Source organism: Microtus pennsylvanicus, chromosome 12 (assembly GCF_037038515.1).
Source record: "Microtus pennsylvanicus isolate mMicPen1 chromosome 12, mMicPen1.hap1, whole genome shotgun sequence".
Classification (NCBI taxonomy): Eukaryota; Metazoa; Chordata; class Mammalia; order Rodentia; family Cricetidae; genus Microtus; species Microtus pennsylvanicus.
In genome coordinates, this window is record NC_134590.1 from 79,979,620 (window position 1) to 80,004,287 (window position 24,668).

The 24,668-nt window shown below is 38.6% G+C and overlaps 1 protein-coding gene across 2 annotated transcripts in view; it reads right to left on the bottom strand.

Moving 5' to 3' along the window:
• The window catches only part of Aftph (aftiphilin), a 65,976-nt gene that overhangs the window by 12,848 nt on the left and 28,460 nt on the right, over positions 1–24,668 (bottom strand). For both annotated transcript variants that reach the window (XM_075944436.1, XM_075944435.1), the window contains exons 3-6: positions 10,570–10,721; positions 7,388–7,514; positions 6,485–6,541; positions 3,330–3,452 (exon numbers count right to left, since the gene is read on the bottom strand). In XM_075944436.1, the coding sequence (XP_075800551.1) occupies positions 3,330–3,452; positions 6,485–6,541; positions 7,388–7,514; positions 10,570–10,721 (459 nt within the window). The remainder of the gene's footprint in view (positions 1–3,329; positions 3,453–6,484; positions 6,542–7,387; positions 7,515–10,569; positions 10,722–24,668) is intronic.

Here is a 24,668-nt window from a genome sequence, read left to right on the forward strand (position 1 = left end):
ATTGTGTAGACCAGGCTGGCCTCAAACTCAGGAGATCAATTTGTTTCTGCCTCTGAGTGCTGGGATTAAAGGTGTGCACCACCATGCCTTGCTAGGATGTACATTTTTAAAGTGTTGATTTCCAGATATTTAAGTGTGTGTGTCTGAGAGAGAGAAAGAATTTGTGTGTGAGTAGGGGGGGGGGGGAGAGGAAGACACTGGACATCCTGCTTCACACTCTATCTTACTCCTTTGAGACAGGGTCCCTCAGCAAACCTGGGGCTAGGCTGCCAGTCAGCAGGCCCTAGGACCTTCCTGTCTCTGTCCTGCACAGCACTGGGTTACAGGCTTCGAGTGGATATGTCCACGGTTATTCAAACTTAGGACCTCATGCTTGCACAGGCAAGTGTTCTTAACCACCGACCCATCTCTCCAGTCCAATTAATAAATTAATATATTATTGAGATAAATTTCTCAGCCGAGTCTCAAACCTGTGGTCCTTGTGCTTCCAGCTATTCAACAGCTAGACTGCAGATATGTCGTGCGTACCTCCAGAACAGGCCAGGGATTTATTTTAGTCAAGTTTTCTGGCTTAGAAATTACTTGCAATCAGATTTTTTTTCCTTTTTTTGAGACAGGGTATTGTTTTGTTGCTCAGGGTGGCCTTAAACTGACTATGTGAAGCTAGGCTGGTTTTTGAGCTCGCACTCCTCTTCGGTCCTCCCAGTGAGATCACTGCATGCACTACCTAGGGGATTTATGCACGACAGTGAATTCTTACAACTGCTTTGACTACTCTAGGTTTTTAAAGTTCATAACATAAAGTGAACAATGTAACATCAAATAGAAGATAGTTGGCAGACGTTCTTTAAATAAGCAGTAACTTCATTTTAAGATTTTTTTATACAGAAAACTGTTTTTGTTTTCTCTTTTGTTGACTGTATTAGATTTTAAATACAACATGTTGTTGCTCATTTACATCCATGTTGTCGGCATTCTAGCCGTGCTTCACTTTAAGGAAGGTGCTATTACAACATTATGCTTACTTTTTTTTCCTGGGGAAAGATACTATTATATGTAGGATAGGGACATGAATTAGTTCTTTGGGGAAGATAATATAATTGTTTTGGTAAAATAGGGATAGGCAAATTAATATAAGCATTTAATCTCCATAAATCAAGCTCAGTCTGTCCAGCTTAGAAGCTGAGGAGGAAGGTATAAAACCAAGTAAAATGTTGACATTAAGAGATGCCAGGGCTGACAGACGTGGGACAGCAGGGAGAGTGACCACTGAGGGTGTCTTTGTTCCACGTCTGTGCTGTACACAGCTCCCAAGGGCCTGGCTACATTCTCAGCTCCTAAGACGCTCTCTGTGGCGAGTGAACATTCTCTAAGTTGATTGTGGGGTAGTTACCTGCATCCACATATGTGACCAAGGGGTTCATAGCTATATAAACAAGATCATATCTTATTCCTGATTATACTTTATATTTACTATAATTATGTAAAAGGTAGCCAAGAGGGTACATAGGCAAAGGGCTTTTCTTTGTTCTACCTTTGAAATAACTTGGATATCTGTAATTATTTCAAATAAGCTAAAAACTAATTGTGGGGAAAATCTAGTGCTAACAAGAACAGAAATATGGAGGCTGGCGAAAGGAGACCCACTGATGTACAACCTTGGGCAAGTCATTCGGCGTATCCAGGTATGTTTCCTTACTGAAAAGGGGGTACATGGTATCCATTCCCCAGCCCCGGTCTTAACCTTCTCATTCACAACTAAAATAGCTCTATCAATGGCTGAAGCTGCTACTGATGACAGGGGGATGATGTCAGCCATACTCGCCTCCGCATAATGAAATGTGAGTTCAAGACCCGACCCCCCACGCACACACACAAAAGCTACCCTGGTGTCCCCTCCTTCCGAGGCTTTTACCTTTTCACACTTTCATGGTGTCATTACTAGTTCCCCCTCAGTCTGAATCCAAGATCTCCTTGCCTCAGTCTCCCAAGCGCTGGAGTTACAGGTGTGTCAGTACACTTGGCTCCAAGGCTTTCAAATCCCTCAACAACGGTTATAGGACTGACAAGTCATACTCAGGTTGGGGGGGGGGGACCCACACCATGAGGCAAATATTTAAGTTGGGATGGAGTAGGCAGACTGAGAAGAAAATAGGCAGCTGTGGTGTGGCAGTGTGGTTCAGTGATGCTAAAAATGAAAACAAAAGGAAGCGCGGTTTATGGTTTCTGGGGAGGAAAAGAAAGAAAAACAAGATAGGGAACAGGTATTTCTGATATAATTCGCAAGCTTCCAGTATTACAGATTACTGTCATGCCACCTGAAAAGCACAACCACCACCAGACACAACAGCATTACTGTATGGACCAAAAAAGTGACATAAAAATTATACATGGTGTCCCAATGACTAGTGGACTTTATATGAAGATCTTTATGATGCACTTCAGGTCCTATTTTAAGGTGAATCACAGGCATGGAATTCTAAATTAAAATACATGTATTTCATTTGGTTACCTAGAAATATGCCTTCAGTTAAGTCTGAATTAAATTATGTAAGAATATAACATGGTGTAAAGTTATGACCAGAAGTTTCTAAGCTGTAGGGGCAAAATGACAAGCAACAGCTAACTCCAAAGGAATAAGCAATAGTGACGGGGACGGCTGTATAGAGGGGGACAAGAGGAAAGAAGAAAAACTGACATGAACGTTGCGATACAAAAGCTCCATTTTCAGTAAGTATCCCAGAGCAGTGTGGGCCTGCGAGTGCAGTGTGAGGGCAAGGAAAAGAGTAACTGAGGCATTCTGCCCCACCATCACAGAGCCAGGCGGTGTGCACTCCAAACCTGGCTATCTTACTGAGCCAGTGATATTCTGGCTTGGAAATGAACTTTAAACTATGCCCAAGAATAAGCCACAGTGGCATACAGCAGTTAACAACAGATGTTTCCTGAAACATACTTGAAAGGATCAGACCTATATTTTACGCATCATTTTCTTTTCTTTTTTTTTGACAGGATTTCTCTTTGTAGTCCTGGCTGTCCTAGAACGTGCTTTGTAGACTAGGCTGCCTTTGAACTCACAGAGATCCGCCTGCCTCTGCCTCCTAAGTGCTGGGATTAAAGGCGTGTGCCACCACTGCCTGGCTATCTTTTTATTTTTGAAAATTACAGATAATTTGTCCATTATATTCTAAGAGTGTTAATTAACAATCAAAACACATCTACTATAAAGTTTTACAAATATAACGATAAAAGATATATTAAAGAAAATAAACCAGTATGTGTAATTATGTGTCCTTATACACGCTTACAACACATACAAATATTTTTACCTGGAATGGATCAGATGTACATGTGTTCATTTCTGGTGTCATAATGGTTGTCTGACCAATAGAAGCAATTTTTTCTGCAGCAGACAGTGGTTTCAATGGTTCCTTGGTAGGCTCTAACATACCCTGAAAAAGGTAAACTCATCATTAATTGGAGAGGGATCAATACAAAGTTTATAATAATGGCAATTTAAAAGAAAAAAGATCATTTCCAAAGTACTATATATATATATTTTAGAATAAAATTTTTGAAGTCAAATCTTCCATTTAAATAAGATTTTATTTAATGATGTTTAAGATACCAATATGACACAAAAAGGCAATCTTTTTACATGTGGTATGTTGAAAGCACAATGTCTGTTAGTATGACTTTAACATATTTAAACCTGAGCTGGTGTCTTGGTACTGGAAAAGAAAGCACAGAGAGACTGCCATTTCAGAGGGAAAACACTCTGTTTACTCCACTGATCTGAAACAATTCAAACACACTTTTGTGTGTGGAGGAGTTAAAGACAGGGTTTCTCCGTGCAGCCCTGCCTGTCCTGGAACTCACTATGTAGACCAGGCTGGCCTCTGACTCAGAGAAATGCACCTCTGCCTCCTGGGATTAAACGCATGAGCCACTACTGCCTGGAGTCTTTTGGTTTTGCAAGACAAAATTTACTCTGTGTAAAATCTTAAATCTGTAGATTAGGCAGGCTGGCCTTGAACTCAGAGGATCACCTGCCTCTGCCTCCCTGCCTCCCTAGAATTAAAGGTGTGCACCATCACACCCAGACCAGAGATATCTGTGTCTTAAATCTTACAAAAAATTTTTGAGGAAGTTGGAGAACCAGAAACTTAAATAATTGTTTCAGGTATACTCCTTCATATAAAATGCATCACAGGGGGAAAAATCAGGTATAATTCAATTTTGGTATTAAAAATACCCCTGGGTAAAGTACTGGCCTTGCAAGCATGAGGACCCTTACTAGTTCAATGTTTACTCAGGTGATAAAAGGTTGGCACAGTGACCCTTGCTTACCCATACAGGGAAACAGATGGACAGAGACATACAACATGTACCTGACAACCCACACCCACAAACCACAGACACGGAAGAGGGAAGATCTATTTATATTCACTAAATAAATTTTAGCATGGGGCTTAAAATAGTATATTTTTACTATTATAGGCAATAAAGTAAAAAATGAAGTGTAAGCCTTAGCTGCCAACTCCTCCCAGGACGCGAAGCCAATACGCTAATATGACATGTGAATAAAGCAGGCCACTGCCGGCAAGATGACCAAACTGTCCACAAGAAGAATTCCTAGTTCCTACTCAGATCAAGGGACTACACCAACACCTCTGGAGTACTACTGTTTGAAAAAAGAAATCCAGATAACCAATAAATTAAAGAAATGTTCTGGACTTTATTTGCCTAGAAGAGAAAAGCATACAAACTGATAAGAAAGCTTGGGCACAGAAAATTCCACAACAAACTGCAAAAATAAATCACAATGTTCTACTTCAGTACCAATAAAATTAGAGCCTATTCACAAAAAAATAAAATGTGGATTAAAAAAAGTCAAGTTGCACTTATATGCACATAAACATGGTAGAATTTAGACTGTTTTATGATTTTTTACTTTTTCTTTCATTGAGACAAGGTCTTATGTAGCCCAGGCTAGTCTTGAACTAAGCCGTGAGAAAGGATGATTGGGAACTCCTCCTGCATCCACCACCTCAGTGCTGAGATTCTAGGTCTGCTCTACCACACCCAGGTTTCTTTAGTGTTTACATTATTCTCCCTTAAATTCAGTTTATTCCTTATAATAACATGACATTTTTCTTTTTAATATTTATTTATTTATTTATTATGTATACAATATTCTGTCTGTGTCTGCAGGCCAGAAGAGGGCACCAGACCTCATTACAGATGGTTGTGAGCCGCCATGTGGTTGCCAGAAATTGAACTCAGGACCTTTGGTAGAGCAGGCAATGCTCTTAACCACTGAGCCATTTCTCCAGCCCAACACGACATTTTTAGTTTAACAAATAGGACATTTTCATTTAGCAATAATTCACCCACAAACCACAAACATCAAACTGTAAAATGTAACTGAGAAGCTGGCTCTAAATGCTTGCTGTGCAGGCCTGAGGACCCACCTAAAAAGGTGGGTGAGGCTGTTCGTGCATTGTGAGTGCTGGACACAGGAGCACTGCTGGACTCTGCCCCAAAGGAAGAAGGCAGAGAGTTAAGAGCAGGACTATGTTCTCCTGCACCCACATGCGCATTGATCACACATGTGTACTCACTCCACGAAAAGCTTCAAAATGTGACTGAATCTTGCTAAAGAATAAAATGAAAAAGGCCCATTTGCCAGAACTACCTAGCATATCTGAAAAATACAATTAACACATTAAAAATATTAAAACATTAATGGAAACTCTAACTAAAGTCGTGGCTCGTTTTCATGTACTATAATTTGGTATTTTCAAGCTCTTTTGGACATCCATAGCCTCAATGTTGTTATATTTAAAATTAATAATGAATTTAAAACATATCTCAAAGGTTATAGGCACTTTCTTTTTTCTTTTTAAAAGTTTAGAAAATACAGGCTGGGGAGATGGCTCAGATTCAGTACTGCCTCACGAGGGTGAGACCAGAGTCAGCACCATGCCAGTGTAGGTAGTGGTGGCGTGTGCCTTTAATCCCAGCATTGAGGAGGACCTCTGTGAGTTCAAGGCTAGCCTGGTCTACACAGGGAGTTCCACGACAGCCAAGGCTGAGAACACTGAGAAATCCTGCCTGGAAAAACAAACCACCCCCTAAAAAAACAACAACAAACAAACAAACAACAACAACAAAACGAAACAACAAGAAGAAAAAAACCAAAACCAAACCAACCCAAACCACCACCACCATCACCACCACCACCACCACTACCTTCTGGCAAGTGTGGTGAGGCATATCTTTAATTTTAAGCACTCAGGAGGCAAAGTCAGACAGGTCAATCTCTAAGTCAAGGCCAGACTGTTCTACATAAAGAATTCTATATCAGCCAGGTCTACATACAAAGACCGTATTTCAAAACAAACCTTTTTGTCATGCTATAAAATGATTTAAAAATTAAACATGATAAAGATGAATATATGTACAGATATTCTGTACTTACCAATCCTGCTGCATACATGGGTACTATAACAGGCTGCTTCTTATTGCCAGTGAACAGCTATGTTTGTATTAGGGAGAAAGAACATGTATTTAGAGAATGATTTGTCTGTCTTGAAAATGCTTCTAATATGCTTACAATGTTTTTATTATACTGTGAATGATGAACAGAATAAAGTTAAGTTTTCCTACGGGCTCATACAGACACACACACTACATGTGTGCACATATATAAATGTGTGTATATATGTAACCCAATAGAATTTTTCATTTTACAGTTAAGGAAAAACAAAACTTTTCTAAAAAAAAAAATAGTTAGAGCAGTGGTTCTTAACCTATGAGCTGCAACCCCTTTGCGGTCAAACAACCCTTTCAGAGGGGTCGCCTATCAGACAATCTGCATATCAGATATCTACATTATGATGCATAACAGTAGCAAAATTAGAGTTATGAAGCAGCAACGAAACTAATTTTATGATTGGAGCTCACTGCAACATGAGGAACTGTATTAAAGGGCCACAGAGTTAGAAGGTTGAGAACCACTGACTTGGGCTGGAGAGGTGGCTTAGTGGTTAAGAGCACTAGCAGCTCTTTCAGAGGTCCTAAGTTCAATTCCCAGCAACCACATGGTAGCTCACAACCATCTATAATGAGATCTTCTTCTGAAGTGCAGTCATGCAAGCAGACAGAATACTGTATACACAATCAATCAATCAATCTAAAAGAAAAAAAAAAGACCACTGACTTTAGAGGAACATTAGTGTCTTAAAATTGCCACGTTCAAAATAAGAGAACATTCAAGCCACCATTTCTCTGTAGAGCTGGATAATCACAGCTTAAACTGAATAGTAAATTTAAAAAATACACAGGTTGATTAAAGGGTTTTCCAAGATTCTGACAAACTCACAATGTTTCGAGTGTCTATTCCCAAGGAACACAAAAGCTTCTTGTTGCTATGGGAGCCACCCCACTGGTATCTCAAGCCATGTGCATCATGAATATCCTGCAGTTCCGTCCATACATCCAGCAGTTCACTGTAAAGGCCACAATGAAGCCAACAACAAGTTACTCGAGCGCTTTCACCATAAACTTCACCTTCAATACATTGACGGTATACTATGCATTGCAATTAATCTTGTATCAACTGTTATCTCAGAGCAACCAAAAGTCAGCACTAACAGTAATTAGAAAGGTTAAGTTAAACTTTTATGAAGGAATACAGTCCAGGAATTAGCTTGTTCCTTTAAAAAATTTATTTATTTATTTAATATTATGAGTATTTTGTCTGCATGTGTATATGTATACACATTTGTGCCTCATATGTTCAGAGGCTAGAAGAGGGTATCAGATCTCCGGAACTGGAGTTATGGAAAGCTGTGAGCTACCATGTTGGTGCCAGGGACTAAAACTAGGTCCTCTGCAAGAGTGAAGTGCTCTAAACTGCTGAGCCATCTCTCCAGTTCTAGCTTGTTCTTTTTATTGTAGAAGAAAGACATTTAAGGGCTGGGGTACAGTATAATTGGGGTGCTGCAGTGCATGCCCAGATCCCTGGCTTCCATCCGCAGCACTGAGAAAACCTGGCATCGTGGGTGCAGGTCTACATCCCCAGCAGCACGCAGGAGAAAGATCAGAAAGTCAAAGTCATCCTTGGCTACAGAGGAAGTTCCAGGCTAGCTAGCCTGTGATACATGAGATATTGTTTAGAAAAATTAGTATTTAAAAGAAAAAAAAATCACCTGGCACCCACCATTTTAATAGAGTTTCCCAATTATTGCATTTTCTCCTTTTTGTGGCTTAAGACAGGCTCTGGTAGACCTGGCCTATGGCTCCTCTTGCCTCAGCCTCTAGAGTGCTGGATTTGTATGCTACCACCTAACTGTTCTTCAGGTCTTTCTCTCTATATATAGTTATATAATATGCAATTTTCTATTTCTTTTTCTGATTGTATTTTCTGGCCTGCATATGCACAGTAGCATCTTCTACCCCATCTGCCATTGCCATTTCTTTCTCACGGTTTTCAGTTACCCGTGATCAACTATGTTATGAAAATATTAAAAAGGAAATTCTAGTAAGAATAATACATTAATTTATTAGGTGCTATTATAAGTATCTGCCTCATATCTCATCTCATATCACAGTACAGTAAGGTATGCTGAGATCAAGTCATATAACTCTGATCACTGTATGATCTTATACCCTTAGTTACTATTTAAAATGTCTTACTATTTTTAATCTATAAATGAGGCTTTGTGAACATATAGAAAAAAAACACAGCAAGTATGGAGATTACCACTACTCGATATTTTAGGCACCTTCAGGGATCTTGGAACATATTCCCTATGGACAGGGAGGGATTGCTCTGACTTTGCCAGTGGCTACATAACACTTAGTTAGGTCAATGCACTATCATTAGTTTAGTTACAGCCTTCAGCTCTCAGCAGATGTCTTTTACTACTTGGATCCTATTATTAGGCCAGCAATGACCACTTTTTGGTATTTTATGAGGTAAATTATTGTATGGTATATTTGTGCTCTTTTTGAAAGTCTGTAACAGAAATACTGAGGCTACAATGAGACACAAACAAGTTACAAGTGACTTAATTAAATGGAAGAGGGAATATTTGAGAAGGAAAAGGTTGCTTCCAGAGGCAGGGAATGAATAATAAATTATAAAAAGAAAGCCCCAAAATAAAAGTAACTTTGAAATTAAAACCAGAAAATAAATTTAGACACCCTAACATCAAATAATTAATAGGAATTCTAGGAAAGGAAAATAGAGGCAAAGGGGAGATGGTAACCATAAAGGTCAAGCCATAAAAAGAGTGCTCATTACTGAAGAACAAGCCATCACCATGATGAATGAAAGGACACCATCAAGAGACTTCATCGAAAAAAAGAGATTTCATTGTGAAATTTCAGATCAGCAACAACGTATAAATTTGTACTAACAGAATACAGCAAACTTTGTCTGTGTGCATTTTCCCTAACAGGTTATACCAAATTGGATAAAGGGGAAGTCTTAAGACGACAGGTATAAGGAGGCCTAGGCTGAACCATTCTAAATAGGAGCAAGGCAGTTGGTGGAGGGTGAAGCAGGAGATGACAGCCTGACAAATTTAATCACAAGTAAAACCTGATCAAGTAAAATTGTAAGAATAGGCTGTTAGGGCTCAGGGTAGAAGATAAAGGACAGACTATGTGAGGTGCTTGAGAGCAGGCGTGTTTTAGGCTTCAGACTGGTAGGTTTTGGAATATCTGGGTAGATTTTTCCAGTTGGGCATCTAAAATCTGAAACATTCAAAATCACAAACTTTTTGAACACCATGTCAATGCTCAAAAATTTGTGGATTAAAACAAAAATCAACCTCTCTGCCTTTTTCAGTGCTGGAGACCAAACCTGGGACCTTATACAAGCAGGCTAGGCCAACGATCTTCAGCTGATCCACACCCGCAGTTCCCTAGGGCTGGGTTTCACAGCCCCTCAAAGTTTGGATTTCCAGTTTGGGAATGCTCATCTTGCATAAAGTTTAGGAAGATAGTGTATAAAAGAAAACAAGGGCTTACTTAGCACTACATAGTATTTACACAGTTAAAAAGAAAATGAGAGTTAAAAAAATAAACCAAAAGCTGTGATGTAAGTATCCTGAGAAGATGAAAACAAAAAACAGAAGATCTACATTTTTAATTAAGCCAAGTGTGGTGACACATTTGCACAGATGTCAGGTGGGTAATCTCAGCCCTTGGGAGACTGAAGTAGGAGGTCCTTGAGTTTGAGTGTAGCTTGGTACATGTGTGTGTGTGTGGGGGGGGGGCTTTTTATGGCTATATAGTCAGACATTGCCTAAAACAAAAACCAGCTCATTTATCACACTAGGTAGTCAGGAGGTAACATAACATTGGCTGATTAGAATGTTAATTTAAAAACTTCAAAAGAAACATATCAAAAGTAGAGAAACAGGGATATTTTTCTAGTCTTATAGTGCATGATTAGGCTACAAATATAATATTTTTAAACAATGCTGTAAGATCTTTTCAAATTAGAACTGAAACTAGCAGTCATATGTTCTCTAAGAACTATCTACTACTTACCCATTTTCAGCTAAGGCTTCTCTTGTTTTTATCTGCGAGGTGTTTGTTTCCAGCAAGTGCTTCAGGGAAGTAACTTCCTCGTCAGCATCATGGACAAATACAGAAGGAAAACAGGCTTCGAAAATTCTCTCCAACCGGTTGAGTAAAGCTGTCTGAATCAACCCCCAAAAAGTTCACTTTCATTTCTTCAGTTTTAATGATGTCATAATTTTCGTGCAAGCGCGCGCTCTCTCTCTCTCTCTCTCTCTCTCTCTCTCTCTCTCTCTCTCTCTCAGCACTCACACATACACACACAGAACAATCTACTATTGTAAGAATAAAGGAAACCACCACTCCAGTACAGAAAACAGTGACAGAGACAACTTCAACAACTACTCTAAATGACCACGCAATCGGTTGTTGCTGTGCTCAGCAGGTGACAAACCAGGTTAGTATTAAGAAGCATCCACTGTATTTTCCATATAGTATTAGTCTGCTAGAGTCTCCTCAAAGAAAAAGTTAGTACTCTGTTGTATAGTAAGAAAGTTACTTCCAAGTTTGAATCATCTTCCAAAAGTCAAACCAAAGGAAAATAAAACCACTCAGCGCTCATCTTCTTTCCATTACTCAGTGAACAGAGTAAACATGGAGACACACAGGCCAAGGAAGGTGGGGGTATTTGGAAAAGTAGCTGCGGAAGCTAATCAGAACCATTTTCTTGACATAAACACTTAACCACGAAAGCTTTTTTTGAAATACCTCTGCTGCAACAAGTGCAGAATACAAAAAAAAAAAAGTGTCTCAAAAAAAAATTGGAGGTGGGGCTGGAGAGAGGGCTCAGTCATTCAGAGCACTTCCCCTCTTTAGAGGACCCAAGTTCCCACATCAGGTCGCTCACAACTCCAGTCTCCTTGGGCACCTGCACTCACATGCCCATGCCCATATGCAAACACACACACCTCCACAGACTTGAAGATAATAAAGTCACTGTTTTTACATGTATTTATTTTCTGAGCCGCAGTGGAGGCAGGACTGCGGGCCACGGTGTACATCTGGAGGAGAGAGGTCCCCTTTGGAGGTTGGTTCTTTCCTTCTACCACATGGATCGCAGGAATTAAACTCGGGCCTTCAGACTTGGCAGCAAGCACTCTTACCCACTGAGCCATCCTGCTGGCCTGAGTGTTTCAATTTTTACTGATAAAAAAATTCAACATCTCTTTATCATTTTTAATATTATGCATTATCCTCTAGAAATTCCATTTCTTTACTTACCTTGAGATAAAGCCTGGACATTTATTAGAGTATCTTTCACTATAAAGTAAACAGATAAATTCACTTGGCATTTTCAGTTTTTTTAATTAATTCAAATTTGTTGGATTCAGAATAGTGATTTTTTTAGGGGAGATACCACTGTAATTTGTTGTATATATGCAACCTTCTTTCCATTAATTGTGCTTCATATACATACAAGACATTTTAAAACTGGGTAAAGTTTATTATTTAAACATTAGTAGAAATACAACTGTTATAACTTAAAGCTTGTCAGAAGATTAAATGTACTACTGAAATTGATAACAGAAAAATACCACACCAAAATTCCTCCTGGCTACCGACACAAACAAGTTAACACTTGAGTTCTCCTTTTTGTAGTCAGTAACTAGGAAAAAGACAAACAAATGGCATAATTTCCATAATCACATTTTCCAAGCGCTCAAATCTCCCTTTTGGAAGCTGTACTAGAGCAAAAGCCTTATCACTTATAATTAGTCTCAGGGCACTCCTTTGCTAACTCTGCCAAGTTCTCTGCCGCCCTCATTAGATTCATGGGAGATGAACAAGTCTCACTTTCAATTATGAACCCTGAAGCAAAGGGTAGACTTAAGATCCCCAGGCTCCTGAAACTTGAGCCTGTCTAGGGGACCCAGTACTAACTGGCTTCAACAGGGGGAACGGACAGACGGGCCTCTGAAAGAGATCAGATAACTATCTAATTGGAAACCTGATGAGCACTTTCCTCCTGTGCAGGGAAGGAAAATAAAAACTCACCCAGGATTACATTTTATTTACCAGAAAATTCAATCTTTACTGTATCATCTTTGTTACTTTTTTAAAGGGATGGGGGAAAAGACTCAACCTGTCACCAGAAGTAAACAGGAATCCTAAATTCAACTGGCTGGGCAATCCTACATGTACCTTAGGCATTTGAGGTTAGCAATGAACAAGCGCTCAAATGACTGCAGTGTATTTGAGGGAGGAAATTCCATTAACCTAATGACTTTGACCTCTTTTTCTTCAGCGTTTCTCCACAAAGGATATAAACTACATCAAATATTTAAAACTTAGTTTTATGTGTCTTTAGAATTAGATATAAAATACATTTGCTTCCAATCTTTTGTTAGATGAGGCAAAATGGGGGTTAGCAAGGTTTTCAGCAGACAGTAATATAGTAAATACTTTAAGCTTTGTAACCCATCTCTAAACAAGCAAGTCTGAGTGGGTTCCAGTAAAACTTTATGTACTAAAGCAAGAATTAAGGGACAGATTTGTCCCCTAGGCCATTCTGTGCCAACCCCTGAATTGGAGCAATAAATAAATATTAAATAACCAGTATCTGCTAACAGCACCAGCCACCGGGAAAGAGCTCAACACAACGCAGCTAACAGAATCAACAAAGATCCTGGTTAAGTTAAATTTGTGGTGACATTTGCCTTTTTTTTTTTCCTCAAGACAGGCTCTCTCTGTGTAGCACAGTCTGTCCTCTGAAGGGCTGGGATGTGTGTGCCACCACTGCCCCTTTTAAGAGCACAATGAAGTTAAAACTGTGATGAAATATAAGTTAAAAAACTTGGCAAGTAGAATAGGTACAAAAATACAACCAATATCATGCTCAAAAGAGAACCTACCCTCAAACTCACAGAGATCAGCCTGCCTCTCTGCCTTCTCCAGAGTGCTGGGATTAAAGAGCCATCACCACCTGTCCCGACAACCATTTCTTTACCATTATTGTTTGAGCAAAAAAGTCATCACGTCAAAGGCTAGAGTTGCTCAGGTAAAATATTAAATTTGGATTTACTTTAAAATTTATATGAACTATTTCTAAGCAGAGTATATCACATGACATTCACTTCTAGTTTTGATATAAGGGAGGCATCACCTAATTTTTGCAAGTTGTAACTTATTATCTAAATTGTGACTTAAAAAATATTTAAGTTCTATTTTGCCAGTGGCCATGTCAGAGGAGCAGCAGGTGGCAACTGACTTCAGGGGATGGGCCCACCAGCATGTAAGGTCCTGATGGGTCCTCATAGGCAAGGCTCCGAGAGTCTGGGCCCCAGAATGTCTCTGCTACTGCTGTGCCTTTCCATGTTTGCCGCTGCCATTTTTCTCTGGTATCTGGCATGGTGTGAATGGGCATGGGGAGAGCCCCACTGGCCCTCATGTTATATGATTAACTACTGGGCATTTTTACCTGTGGATTATTAGGAAGATGTTTTCCTAAGCTGTTTAGCTGAAGCAATGATTTTATACAATAATAGTATTAGTTTAAATAGGATTTTGATGACCGAGGGTCTTTAGTAAAAGCAAGATATGGTGCTGCCTCAACCCCTGATAAAGCGGGGGCTGAAGAGGATGGAAAATAAGAACAAGGAAATGTCACACAGTTTGTTTCTCTTGAGAAGACATATAAACTGTGGCTTAGTTAATGATTAAGAAAAACAGCTGTGTCCCAGAAGCTAAGTTAGCTCAAGTTCTTTTAATCTTAATGTTGATATGCTCATGAGTTTCAGTGTGTAACATAGCTGAAACAAATCTTTAAATAGAGATCTTAAGTTAGGCTAAGATGTTTTTGTTAATGGATTTGTGGTGAAAAATCTTGGAAAACAATTTAAAGACAAACAAGAACAATGACAGTCTGGCTATTGCTGACTGACTTGCTAGGATGGGTTGATGATGATTTATTCCTTGTACTCATTTCTGCCCTCAGCTTCCTGAAATTAAACAAACAACCAAACAAAAACTACTGATAAGTGAGTATGCACCCTGAGGATTTAAAGTAGAGCTGACTGTTTTTCATATACAAACGTTTAGATTTGTGATTATTCTAAGCTTTCTTAAAAGATTACCTTTTGAGATAAATAATAAAATGATAGGTCCTTTCTTTCTAATGGCAAAATGCAGTCTGCCAGCAAAAGAACTGGCTGAGAAAAATACCTTGTTTTGCTTACACTCTGTTAATCTATAACAAGTTGCTTGGACATGAATACATGTGGGTTCTTGGGACAACTTGTTTTTCACCTGTAATATGTAAAATGTTTAATCATGTGAGGGATAGGGAAAACATGCTGTTTTTTCTTGTATTTATTGTAATCATTCACTTAAAAATAGATTGTAACCACACTGTAATTTTTATACTGCTTGAAAGATTTTGCTGAATATAAAAGCGCTTGAGAGATTCTGCTGGATATAAAAAGGGAAAATATAAAGTTAGTTAGAAGGAAGAACTCAAGAGAGACAGAAGGGATACATCAGAGGTAAGAAAAGAAACTAAGACTGGAGGAAGATAACGGAGAGACCATAAAGAGGTGTGTGTGTGTGTGTGTGTGTGTTCCCTTTTTTGCCAGTCTGAGAAAGCTAAGTTTTGTCCCCTTTCGCTGGCCCCAGAGAGTTAACTTTTACTCCCTCAGATAGAAATGTCAAGTTGAGTGATTAGTCCGTGGCTCTCCTTCAGTTCCTGAGCTGCTAGAGGCTGGTCCTCATGGCAGTGATGATACGGGTGTTTTGCCTGTATGTATGTGTGTGCCACCTGCATACTTGGTGCCTATGGAGACTGTATCCAACAGCCTATCCCCTGAAATTGAAGTTACAGACAATGGTAAGCTGCCACTGTAGACAGCAAAGAGCCTTGTGCACACAGATAAGCACCGAAGAAGCCAGGAAAGTTAAACACACAGCTTACCTCTTTAAAGGAATGAGGTGTGAAGCTGGTCTTCCTGGAATGCTAGGAATGATGCTGTCTTACAACCTGGTGATCCTTTTTGATGAGACTCGCTCTACCCTTATCTTCCAGAATTTACATTTTTACTTAAACATAAATTCTAAATCTTTCCTCTAAATCTTCAGCATTGTTTTGAAACCATAAACCCACTCTTATGTGTGAGTTCAATTGTGCTTTATAGTAGCCTAAGTGATTCTATGTTATCTTAGGGGCAGGCCAACCCTGACACCCACGGGTGTTTTTTACCTCAGCCAAGCCCCCTAGACCCTAAATCTTGGGCACTATCTCTGAGTCAACAGTACCCATTCTTATGAAAGAAACCAGATGTACTTTGTAAGGAATCTCATGTAAACATGTCTTCAATTGTTGTGCACTTGGGACTGAGTGAATTGTTATCTGAATACTTTTTTCAAATATGTGCTGTGCTAAAATATGGCTAAAGTAAAATGATCTGTATATTATTGTGTTGTCTTTGAAGTTTTTGGCTGCTAAGAGATACTGGATTATAAAAACTGCTAGATTAAACCAATCTCTATATTTTAAAAATATCTTGACTTCAAAATTTAAGTAAAAAAAAATGTTACTTTGGGGAAGAGGTTATGCTTTTATTTCCACAGGAAATGAGAGGCTATAGATTCATTCCAGAGTTAAGGAAAATCAGGTTTGATCGAGGAAGACTCCTTGAAAAATATGACTACAAACATAAACAAATAAACCTAGAAGAACTACATGACACATGATATATATTTTACCTGCTCAAACATAAAACAAAAATCATCTTTGGCTGACTTGTGTACAATGAAGTCTATATTTGTATTATTAATGCATATATATAAAGATATATATATATATGCATATATATATATCTTTAAAAAGTTTATGTACACCGGGTGTGGTGACACACACATTTAATCCCAGCACCCAAAAGGCAGAAGCAGGTGACTCTCTGTGAGTTCGAGGCCAGTCTGGTCTATAATGCAAGCTCCAGGAACAGCCAAAAATACACAGAGAAACCGTGTCTTGAAAAACAACAACAACAACAAAAACAACAAAAGTTTATGTATTTTCAGAGCAAGGAGGCCAACCACCAAAAAAAAAAAAAAAAAATCCATGGTCCATGTGATACAACATTTCAAAATGTCTCTGATACAGTCTCTTCAAAATTCTGCATTCAGAACAGCTTCAAGGTTATTGGTTGAAATAATGCAGCCTCACAGAATATTCCAATTAGGACTTAACCATAATCCTAAATTTTCTCAGGGTTTCCCAAAGATAACAGCACCCACAAACAAGAGAAGCAGTCTAGAGAACTACACCCATATTTCCAAAAGATGGGTTACAGATATTTACTATTATTTAAGGGGGGGGGGCTGGTTACAAGTTGTCATTATTAATGTTCAGTAAAAAAGCTGAACAAAGGAGATTAGATTCAGGGATTTTGTTCTAAAAAGAAAAGGTGGGATATAGAAATGATAGGATAAAATGGTATATTATTGAATCTACTTTAATCCAAAAATGAACTATTAATCTTAAATATTTTACATTGGTATGGATTTTGGTTTATTGATACAAATTTAAAGTTAATTTTGTTATACTGTATGTATATTTCTACTCTTGTTTACAGTATTGTGCTTATGCAGTTAATCTAAAAATGTAATGTATAATTAAGAAATACTAGTAGTCATCTATAATAGTCAAACTTATAGGCATGTTAGGTATGCTTTCAAGGTCATACACAGGTAGATATCTTCAAACACTTCAAAGACCTAGAGAATATGGGCATTTAATATGATTACTAACCTAAGGATTTTCATGATTGTGAGACACATCTGCTCCTGACAGTACCAATCTACTTCAGAGAAGATGATGGGCATGGAGGAAACTCTGTATAGAGGTTTTTTGTTTTTTTTTTTAATGGAAAAAGCTAGTCATGTGGGCAAAGAACCTGCCCTTGCCTCAAATGTTGACAGTATACTGTTTAAAAGGGACCAGCAGGATGCAAAAAAAAAAAAGGGTGACGGTCAAACTTTGCCAAGACAAAGTAGGACAGTCCTTCAAAATTCCCTCCTTCACAAGAAAGTTTGTCAGATATGCTAGGCCTGTGGGCCAAAGCTGGATAACCCAACACTGCAGAGGAACTCTGGATGACTGTCCAGGCAGCCTGATGTCTCTGTCATTAACAAACATTTCATCCTTCTGGGGTCTTTGATGGCATTAAAGACTAAATAGTTAAACTTATAGTTTTCCTTAGTTATGACAGAAATCAAATTAAGTATAAGACTTTAGACTCACCAAAATAAGATAGGTAATATTTTCTAATTTTGCCAAATACAAATAGACTGGATATTATAAATATAATTCTCACTTGATAACTGTTTTTGTTGTACTATGTTAATAAAGTTAAAACCTTCCTAATTAGATAAAAAGGGGGAAATGCTATGGAATAATACTTCTGTACACAGTAAAAATATATCACCATGATTGGTTTAATAAACAAGCTGACTGGCCAATAGCTGAACAGGATAAAGTTAGTCAGGAAAGTCAAACTAAGAATGATGGGATGAGGAAGTGCGGAGTCAGAAGAGTTGCCAGCCAGGTGCAGAAGGAACAGGAGATGAACATGTCATGCTAATAAAGGTGCTGCCATGTGGCAGAGTGTTAATAAGGAATATGGGTTAACTTTAAATGTAAGAGCTAGTTAGTAATAAGCCTGAGCTATTGACTGAGCATTTGTAATATAAGCCTCAGTATATTTACTTGAGAGTGGATGGGGGAGACAAGAAAATTCTGTCTACAATAACCCAGTTCAGAAAAGTAAGGAACTAAATTTAGCAGAAGACCAAAGGTATTCATTCTCTGAACAGACACTGAAAAGACCTGATGCAATGTATTACAGTTTTTATTTAATAAATCATAGTTAAATCATACCTGCCATGTGGCATTATTCTACTTGCTTTACAAATACTGGCTCATTTAAGACACAGAAGCATTTTTGAAGTGATTATACATTATGCACCATGTGCAGGCAGCTGCCTGGGGTGACAGGTGTTTATAAGCCATGTGATGTGGGTGCTGAGAGCTAAACCTAGGTCCTCTGTAGAAGCAGCAAGTGCTCCTAAACTACTGAGCCACTTCTCCAGCTCCAGAAGTAACAATATTATATCCATGTTCTAGATGAGAAAAATGGAGCACTAAGAAGTTACATTAATTTGCCTACGGCCACATAAATATTAAGTAAGTGGGGAGGTTGAATTTCAACTTCAAATCACTGTATTTGTTGTCATGAAAGAAGGGGTTTGTTTTGTTTTGTTTTTGGAGACAGGGTTTCTCTGTGTATCCCTAGCTATCCTGGAATTCACTCTGTAGATCAGGATGGCCTCGAACTCAGAGATCCACCTGCCTCTGTCTCCTGAGTGCTGGGATTAAAGGTGTGTGCTACTACTGTCTAACCATAAAAGTAGTTTCAAGCTGAGCTCCTGAAAATTACAGGGGCTTTGAAGGGACAGACTGTGTCTTTAATTCTTAAATCCTGAACACTGCTAGGAAGAGGATAACTAAATCAGTGCATATGTGAGATTTTAAAGAGCACTCATTTTGATTTAAGACTGCTGTACTTACAAAAGTTTCTTATTGTATGCTATCTAAATTACATGCAAAGGCTGGCATGTTGATCCAATTACAATATATACTGGTAACAACAGCTGAATGCATTCTGTGTATTATGCTATGTTTGATGTTGAAAATGTATTATGTGCTAAATCTTTTAATAGAAATCCCACCAGCTTGCAAACTGGTCTAGTTATTCTATAAATCAGTGTGGAGAATTCTCAAAAAGCTAAAAATAAATCTACCATACAGCTCATATAACCCAACTAAACCACTCCTTGCAGTCACTCGAAGGACTCAGTACCCTACTCTACAGATATTTACTTGCTCAGCCGTTCACTGCGGCTCTACTTACCATAGCTAAGAAATGGAAACAACCTAAACACCCTTCAGCCAATGAATGAATAATGAAAACGTGGTACATATACACAGTGAAATAATACTCAGCTATAAAGAAAAAGCCATGAACCCCGCAGATCAATGGGTGGCCCTATAAAATATCATATTGAGTGAGGTAACCCAGACCCAGAAAGACAAATGTCACATGTTCTCTGTCACTGGTGGCTCCTAGCTCCAAATCTTTAGATGTGAGAACATACCCTGGAGTCACTGCAGAAACCAGGAAAATAAAATGATACTACTGCCAGGATAGGAGGATTAGAGAACAACAGAGAGGGGAATATCAGGGTGGGCAAAAGGAGGGGCTCTAATTAGGGAAGGGGGAGGGGGAATATAGAAGGAGGAGGGCAAAATAACAGTAGTGATGTCTGAAAAAAAACGTAAGAAGTAGTCATATTACTATCTACCTAAAAATAGGTCTATAATGCATGAGTTTGTGTATAATTATGCTTATATAGTTTAAATGAAATTTTCTCATCTGGTCAAGCAATACTACACAAAGACCATCAAACAAAAATGCCAACATCAGGCATGAGAAGCCCTGCTTTGAGTTGTTGGTCAGAGTCGTCCAAGAGACTCCCTTACAGACTATTTATTGCAGGCAATTTATTGCAATTGTCCTTGTTTGTCTCCCAGAGGTAGAAGATTAAGTCTACCATACACTTCAGATGCAGGACCCACAGGCCCATAAGCTGGAACTGACCTACAATGCCTCCTCCCCACGTAATGGCTTTTATGGTACCAGAAGGCACCATACAAACTTCCAAAGATGGGAAGCAATCCACAGTCCTACCCAACTATGCTACCATTGACTTATGTCACTGACCAGCATGGCATGATATCCCAAAGGGTGCAGTAGTGGCAGACATACCTTGGCAGTGATTGACAGCTTTCTAATTGGACTTAAGATCCACCAAACAAGACAGAAATCATTCTTGGTACTGGAAACCTAGCCATTTCACACAGATGGTGAAATCATGGATTCTGGATGAGAACCTACAATCACCACTTTACTAAACCAGAATAATCTCTAACTACATTCTTAATATTTGTCCTTATACCCACAGGTAATTGTACTATCTTACGCCTCATCAAGAAGACTCCTCTTTGCAACAGATGGAGACCACCACAAAAAAACCACAATCTATGAAAATGCAGCCTAGAGACCAGTTCCAATGGATATAGAACTGCAGCACCTAAGGTTCAGGGAACATTACAGAAGAGGGGGTGGAGAGATATTAAAAGCCAGAGGATCAGGGTGTTTGCTGTGAAACTGTGTCTCCCAGTAATGTCAGAAGCTACACCCATTAAGTCTTAAAACAGGATTGCCTAAACCAGAGCTGATAAAGACAACAATAGGCGTGCTAAAGAGGACTAGAGTGGGGTGGGGTGGGGAGGGTCAATAACACGAGGCCTCAACCCTTAAAAAAAAACAACCCAAAAAACTACTGGCAATGAAGGAATGCTGAGAGTGGGAGAGAAATAACTGTCCTCAGGGATGAGTATACCAATTGGTTATCCAATACCAAGCAGTCAACTCTGAACACATACATGCAAGGAATATATTACAAACTGAGATGGTTGTATTTATGTATTTAGGAATATGTATGCATATACATATATGTATGCAACAATAATCAATAAAAAAAAGACGCCACGAATTTGAAATAGAGCACAGAGAAGTATATGAAAGGGTTTGGGGGATGGAAAGGAAAGAGATAAATGATGTAATTACATTATAGTATCAAAAATAAAAGTATTTTAAAAAAGCAACACCACCAGATAAAGGTTATTGTTTCATAGTATAAACAAACCGAAGCTCAGAGAGCCTGTGATCATTAATGATGTTCTTTAATCTTATTAACAATATGCTAAGAACCATGGATTTAATCCAGATCTGACTACATTCTTTGCAACAAAGTATTTGTTTACCTGATTTGTATGTGCCGTTCAAATATTTCTAGCATTAGATTAGGGTGATGATGACATACTGTATGGAACAAGAAAACTGGTGGCTGGCTAGCTAAATACTAACCTGCTTATGTAATTCAGTTGTATTATCCCATTTTCCACATGTACTAATTCCAAGCCTGGTATACAGTAGCATATCTGGCCATTAAACACATTAAGAACTGGGGCTTTAATAAAGGGTATAGTTGAAAACTCGGAATGTTCTGCAATGCAAGTGTCAGAATTTTCTCTACTGGTGTCCAATGCTATAATGCCAGTAAAGGAGGTCTGCTAACTTGTACACAAGTCAACTTTTATTCAGAAATATTCTTACTGGAGAAAGCTATGAGCTAAAAAAACAGGAGATTTGCTTTGAATAACCTGGAAGGTGAATATATTGCTAACAACCAGAACTAGAGTGAAACCCATGCAATCCTGATTTATCTCCCTTTTCCTTTCCATTGTTAATCTAATCTAATTATTAACACCATTTCCTGTACTATGAAGGATGGTCTTTTTATTCCAAAAAAGATTTACTTATGTTTCTGTGTGTGTTATGTGTATGTATGGAGATGCCTACAGAGGCCAGAAGAGGGCACTGGATCCCTGGAGCAGGAGATGCAAATGGTTGAGCCACCCGATGTGGGTGCTAAGAAGCAAACTTGGATACTCTGTCAAAAACAGCAAGTACTTTCTGCTTCCCCTCCTTTTGTTCTTATTTATTTATTTATTTATTTATTTATTTATTTATTTATTTATTTATTTATTTAATTTATTTATTTACTTACTTACTTACTTATTTATTTCCTGAGACAGGGTTTCTCTGCCTAGTCCTGGCTGTCCTAGAACTGTAGAACAGACTGTACTTGAACTCTGAGAGATCTGCCTGCCTCTGCCTTTTGAGTGCTAGGATTAAAGGTGTGCTCCACTTCTGCACTGATTCTTTCCTTTTTCTGAGACAGCATTTCTTGATGGCCTTGGATGGCTTAGAACTCTCTAAGTGGACTAGGCTGGCCTTGAATTCAGACCCAGCTGCCTCTGCCTCCCAAATGTTAGGATTAAAGGTGCATGTCACCATGACTGTTTTTAAAAGATTTATTTATTTTTATTTTGGGTGTTATTGTTTTGCTCGTATGCATGTGTGTCTACCATGCCTATGCCCGGTGCCCTCAGAAGTCAGAAGAGGGCACTGGATTCCTGGAATTGGCATTACAGATAGATATGAACCACCAGATGGTGCTGGAAACCACTTGTCACCTTTCCAGACGTTCTGCAAGTGCTCTTAATAGCTGAGCCATCTTTCTAGCTACTTACAGTTATTTTCTAAAAAGTTTGAGGTTATTCAGGAACAGCTAACATTTACTGAGCACTTACTATATACAAAATCTACAGCTGAGTGCTGCTGTAGGTACAACTTTATCCTCACAAGCATTTTCAAGCACTAGTATTCTCTAAATCTTTGTGTGTGCACATGCACATGAGGATGCATGTGCATATGCAGGCCACTTGGCTTGCTGAGACTGGGTCTCACTGCATCTAGGGCTAAAGGAGTTGGCTCAGTTGGCTGGCTATGGAGTCCAGGAACCTGTCTCTGTGCCTCCCTCCCAGCCAGTGCTGAGATCACAAGCACTTTACTCACACATCTCTGAGGTCTCTTTACTGTGTGTGTCATGAGACAGAGAAGCTGCTCAAGGGGAGTGAGTATAAACTCTTAGAGGCACTATAGAGACTTGCTTTTAATCTTTATACTATGCTTAGAGCTAAGGTGGACAGAAGGTACAACACTTATTACTTGTTATGAGAGCCCACAATATTTATTGGAGTCCATGAAAATGTTTTAATAGTTAATATTATGCAGTATTATGTTTACATAAGAATAAGTTCAATGCTATTTCAAGTTATAGAACAGAATCTTAAGCATTTTTTTATGATAAAGGGACTTGTAAAAAAGTCATAATGTGGTACTAGCTATACCACTGGCTTTTCTTCTCTATCTTCCCCAGTTTTCTCATTTCTCATATATAATTTGCTATCTGAGTCTTTCATTGTCTTGAATGTCTATATAATTATACTTTAAAGCCAAACTGACTCCTGGAAAAGTGACAATGATTAATCACTTGAAAGTTTAATTCATCCAAGAGGATAAAGCATCATGTATGACTCATTCCCACTACTGTCCCATCTTTGTCTGCAGGTAGGGGACCCTGGGGTGTGTAGGCAGCCATTTCATCTTGTCTACTGATGCACATAAGCTACACATACTATCTAATACAGAAAGTCCTTATGGTATGTCTTAACCACGAACAAGTCTTCCAAGCATCCTGAACAGTATGTTTACTCACTGTTAATTTTGAACATCAACTTGATGAGGCAATCAGACGCTCAGATATTTGGTCAAACATGAGGATATTTCTAGGTGAAATTTAATATAGGAGTTGATAAACTGACTAAAACAGGCTGCCTTCCCTGAGATGAGAGGGCTGCATCCAATTAAAGATCCAAAGAGAAGAAAAAACAAAACCTGAGAACCATAGAATTTCTGTCTAAAGATACCAGTTTTCCTGTCTTCTTACCTGAACTGTATTTTGAACACACAACACTCTCCTGGTTTTCAGGCCTTCACATTCACACTAGAACTACAGCTTTTATGGTCTCCAGCTTACTGTGTATTATCTACTATGTACTTATTCCTTCTTCCTTTCCCCTCCACACACCCCATTGTTTCTACTTGTTCTATCTATACATCCATTTCCTTAAATGATACATCTCTATTTCATAAATGACACAGATTATAAAAAGGGTCTATTGGGTTAAGGATGTGGCTCAGTGGTAGAATGATCCCTAGCACAGACAAGGTCCTATTTTGAATCCCGAGTATTGTAAAACAAACAAAACTCAGGGAGTTTCGTGTACTGAAAGTGTAGCTCGGCTTCTCAGAGGCACGAGTGGCATGGCTCCTGGGATTTTAGACTTGGCTCGTCTGCCACTTGAAATGCACATTTCTTTACTGTACCTTGTATTTAAGGCACCTGTTAAAACCTCCTCAGCTTATTTCCAATTAGTTTTTCTTTCTTGCTTATGATGAAATCCTGGTTTTTCTATTGCAACAGAACACCAAGTCTTATGTTAAAGAAATTTAAAATCCAAGTAATCTAATCTTCCACTTCAG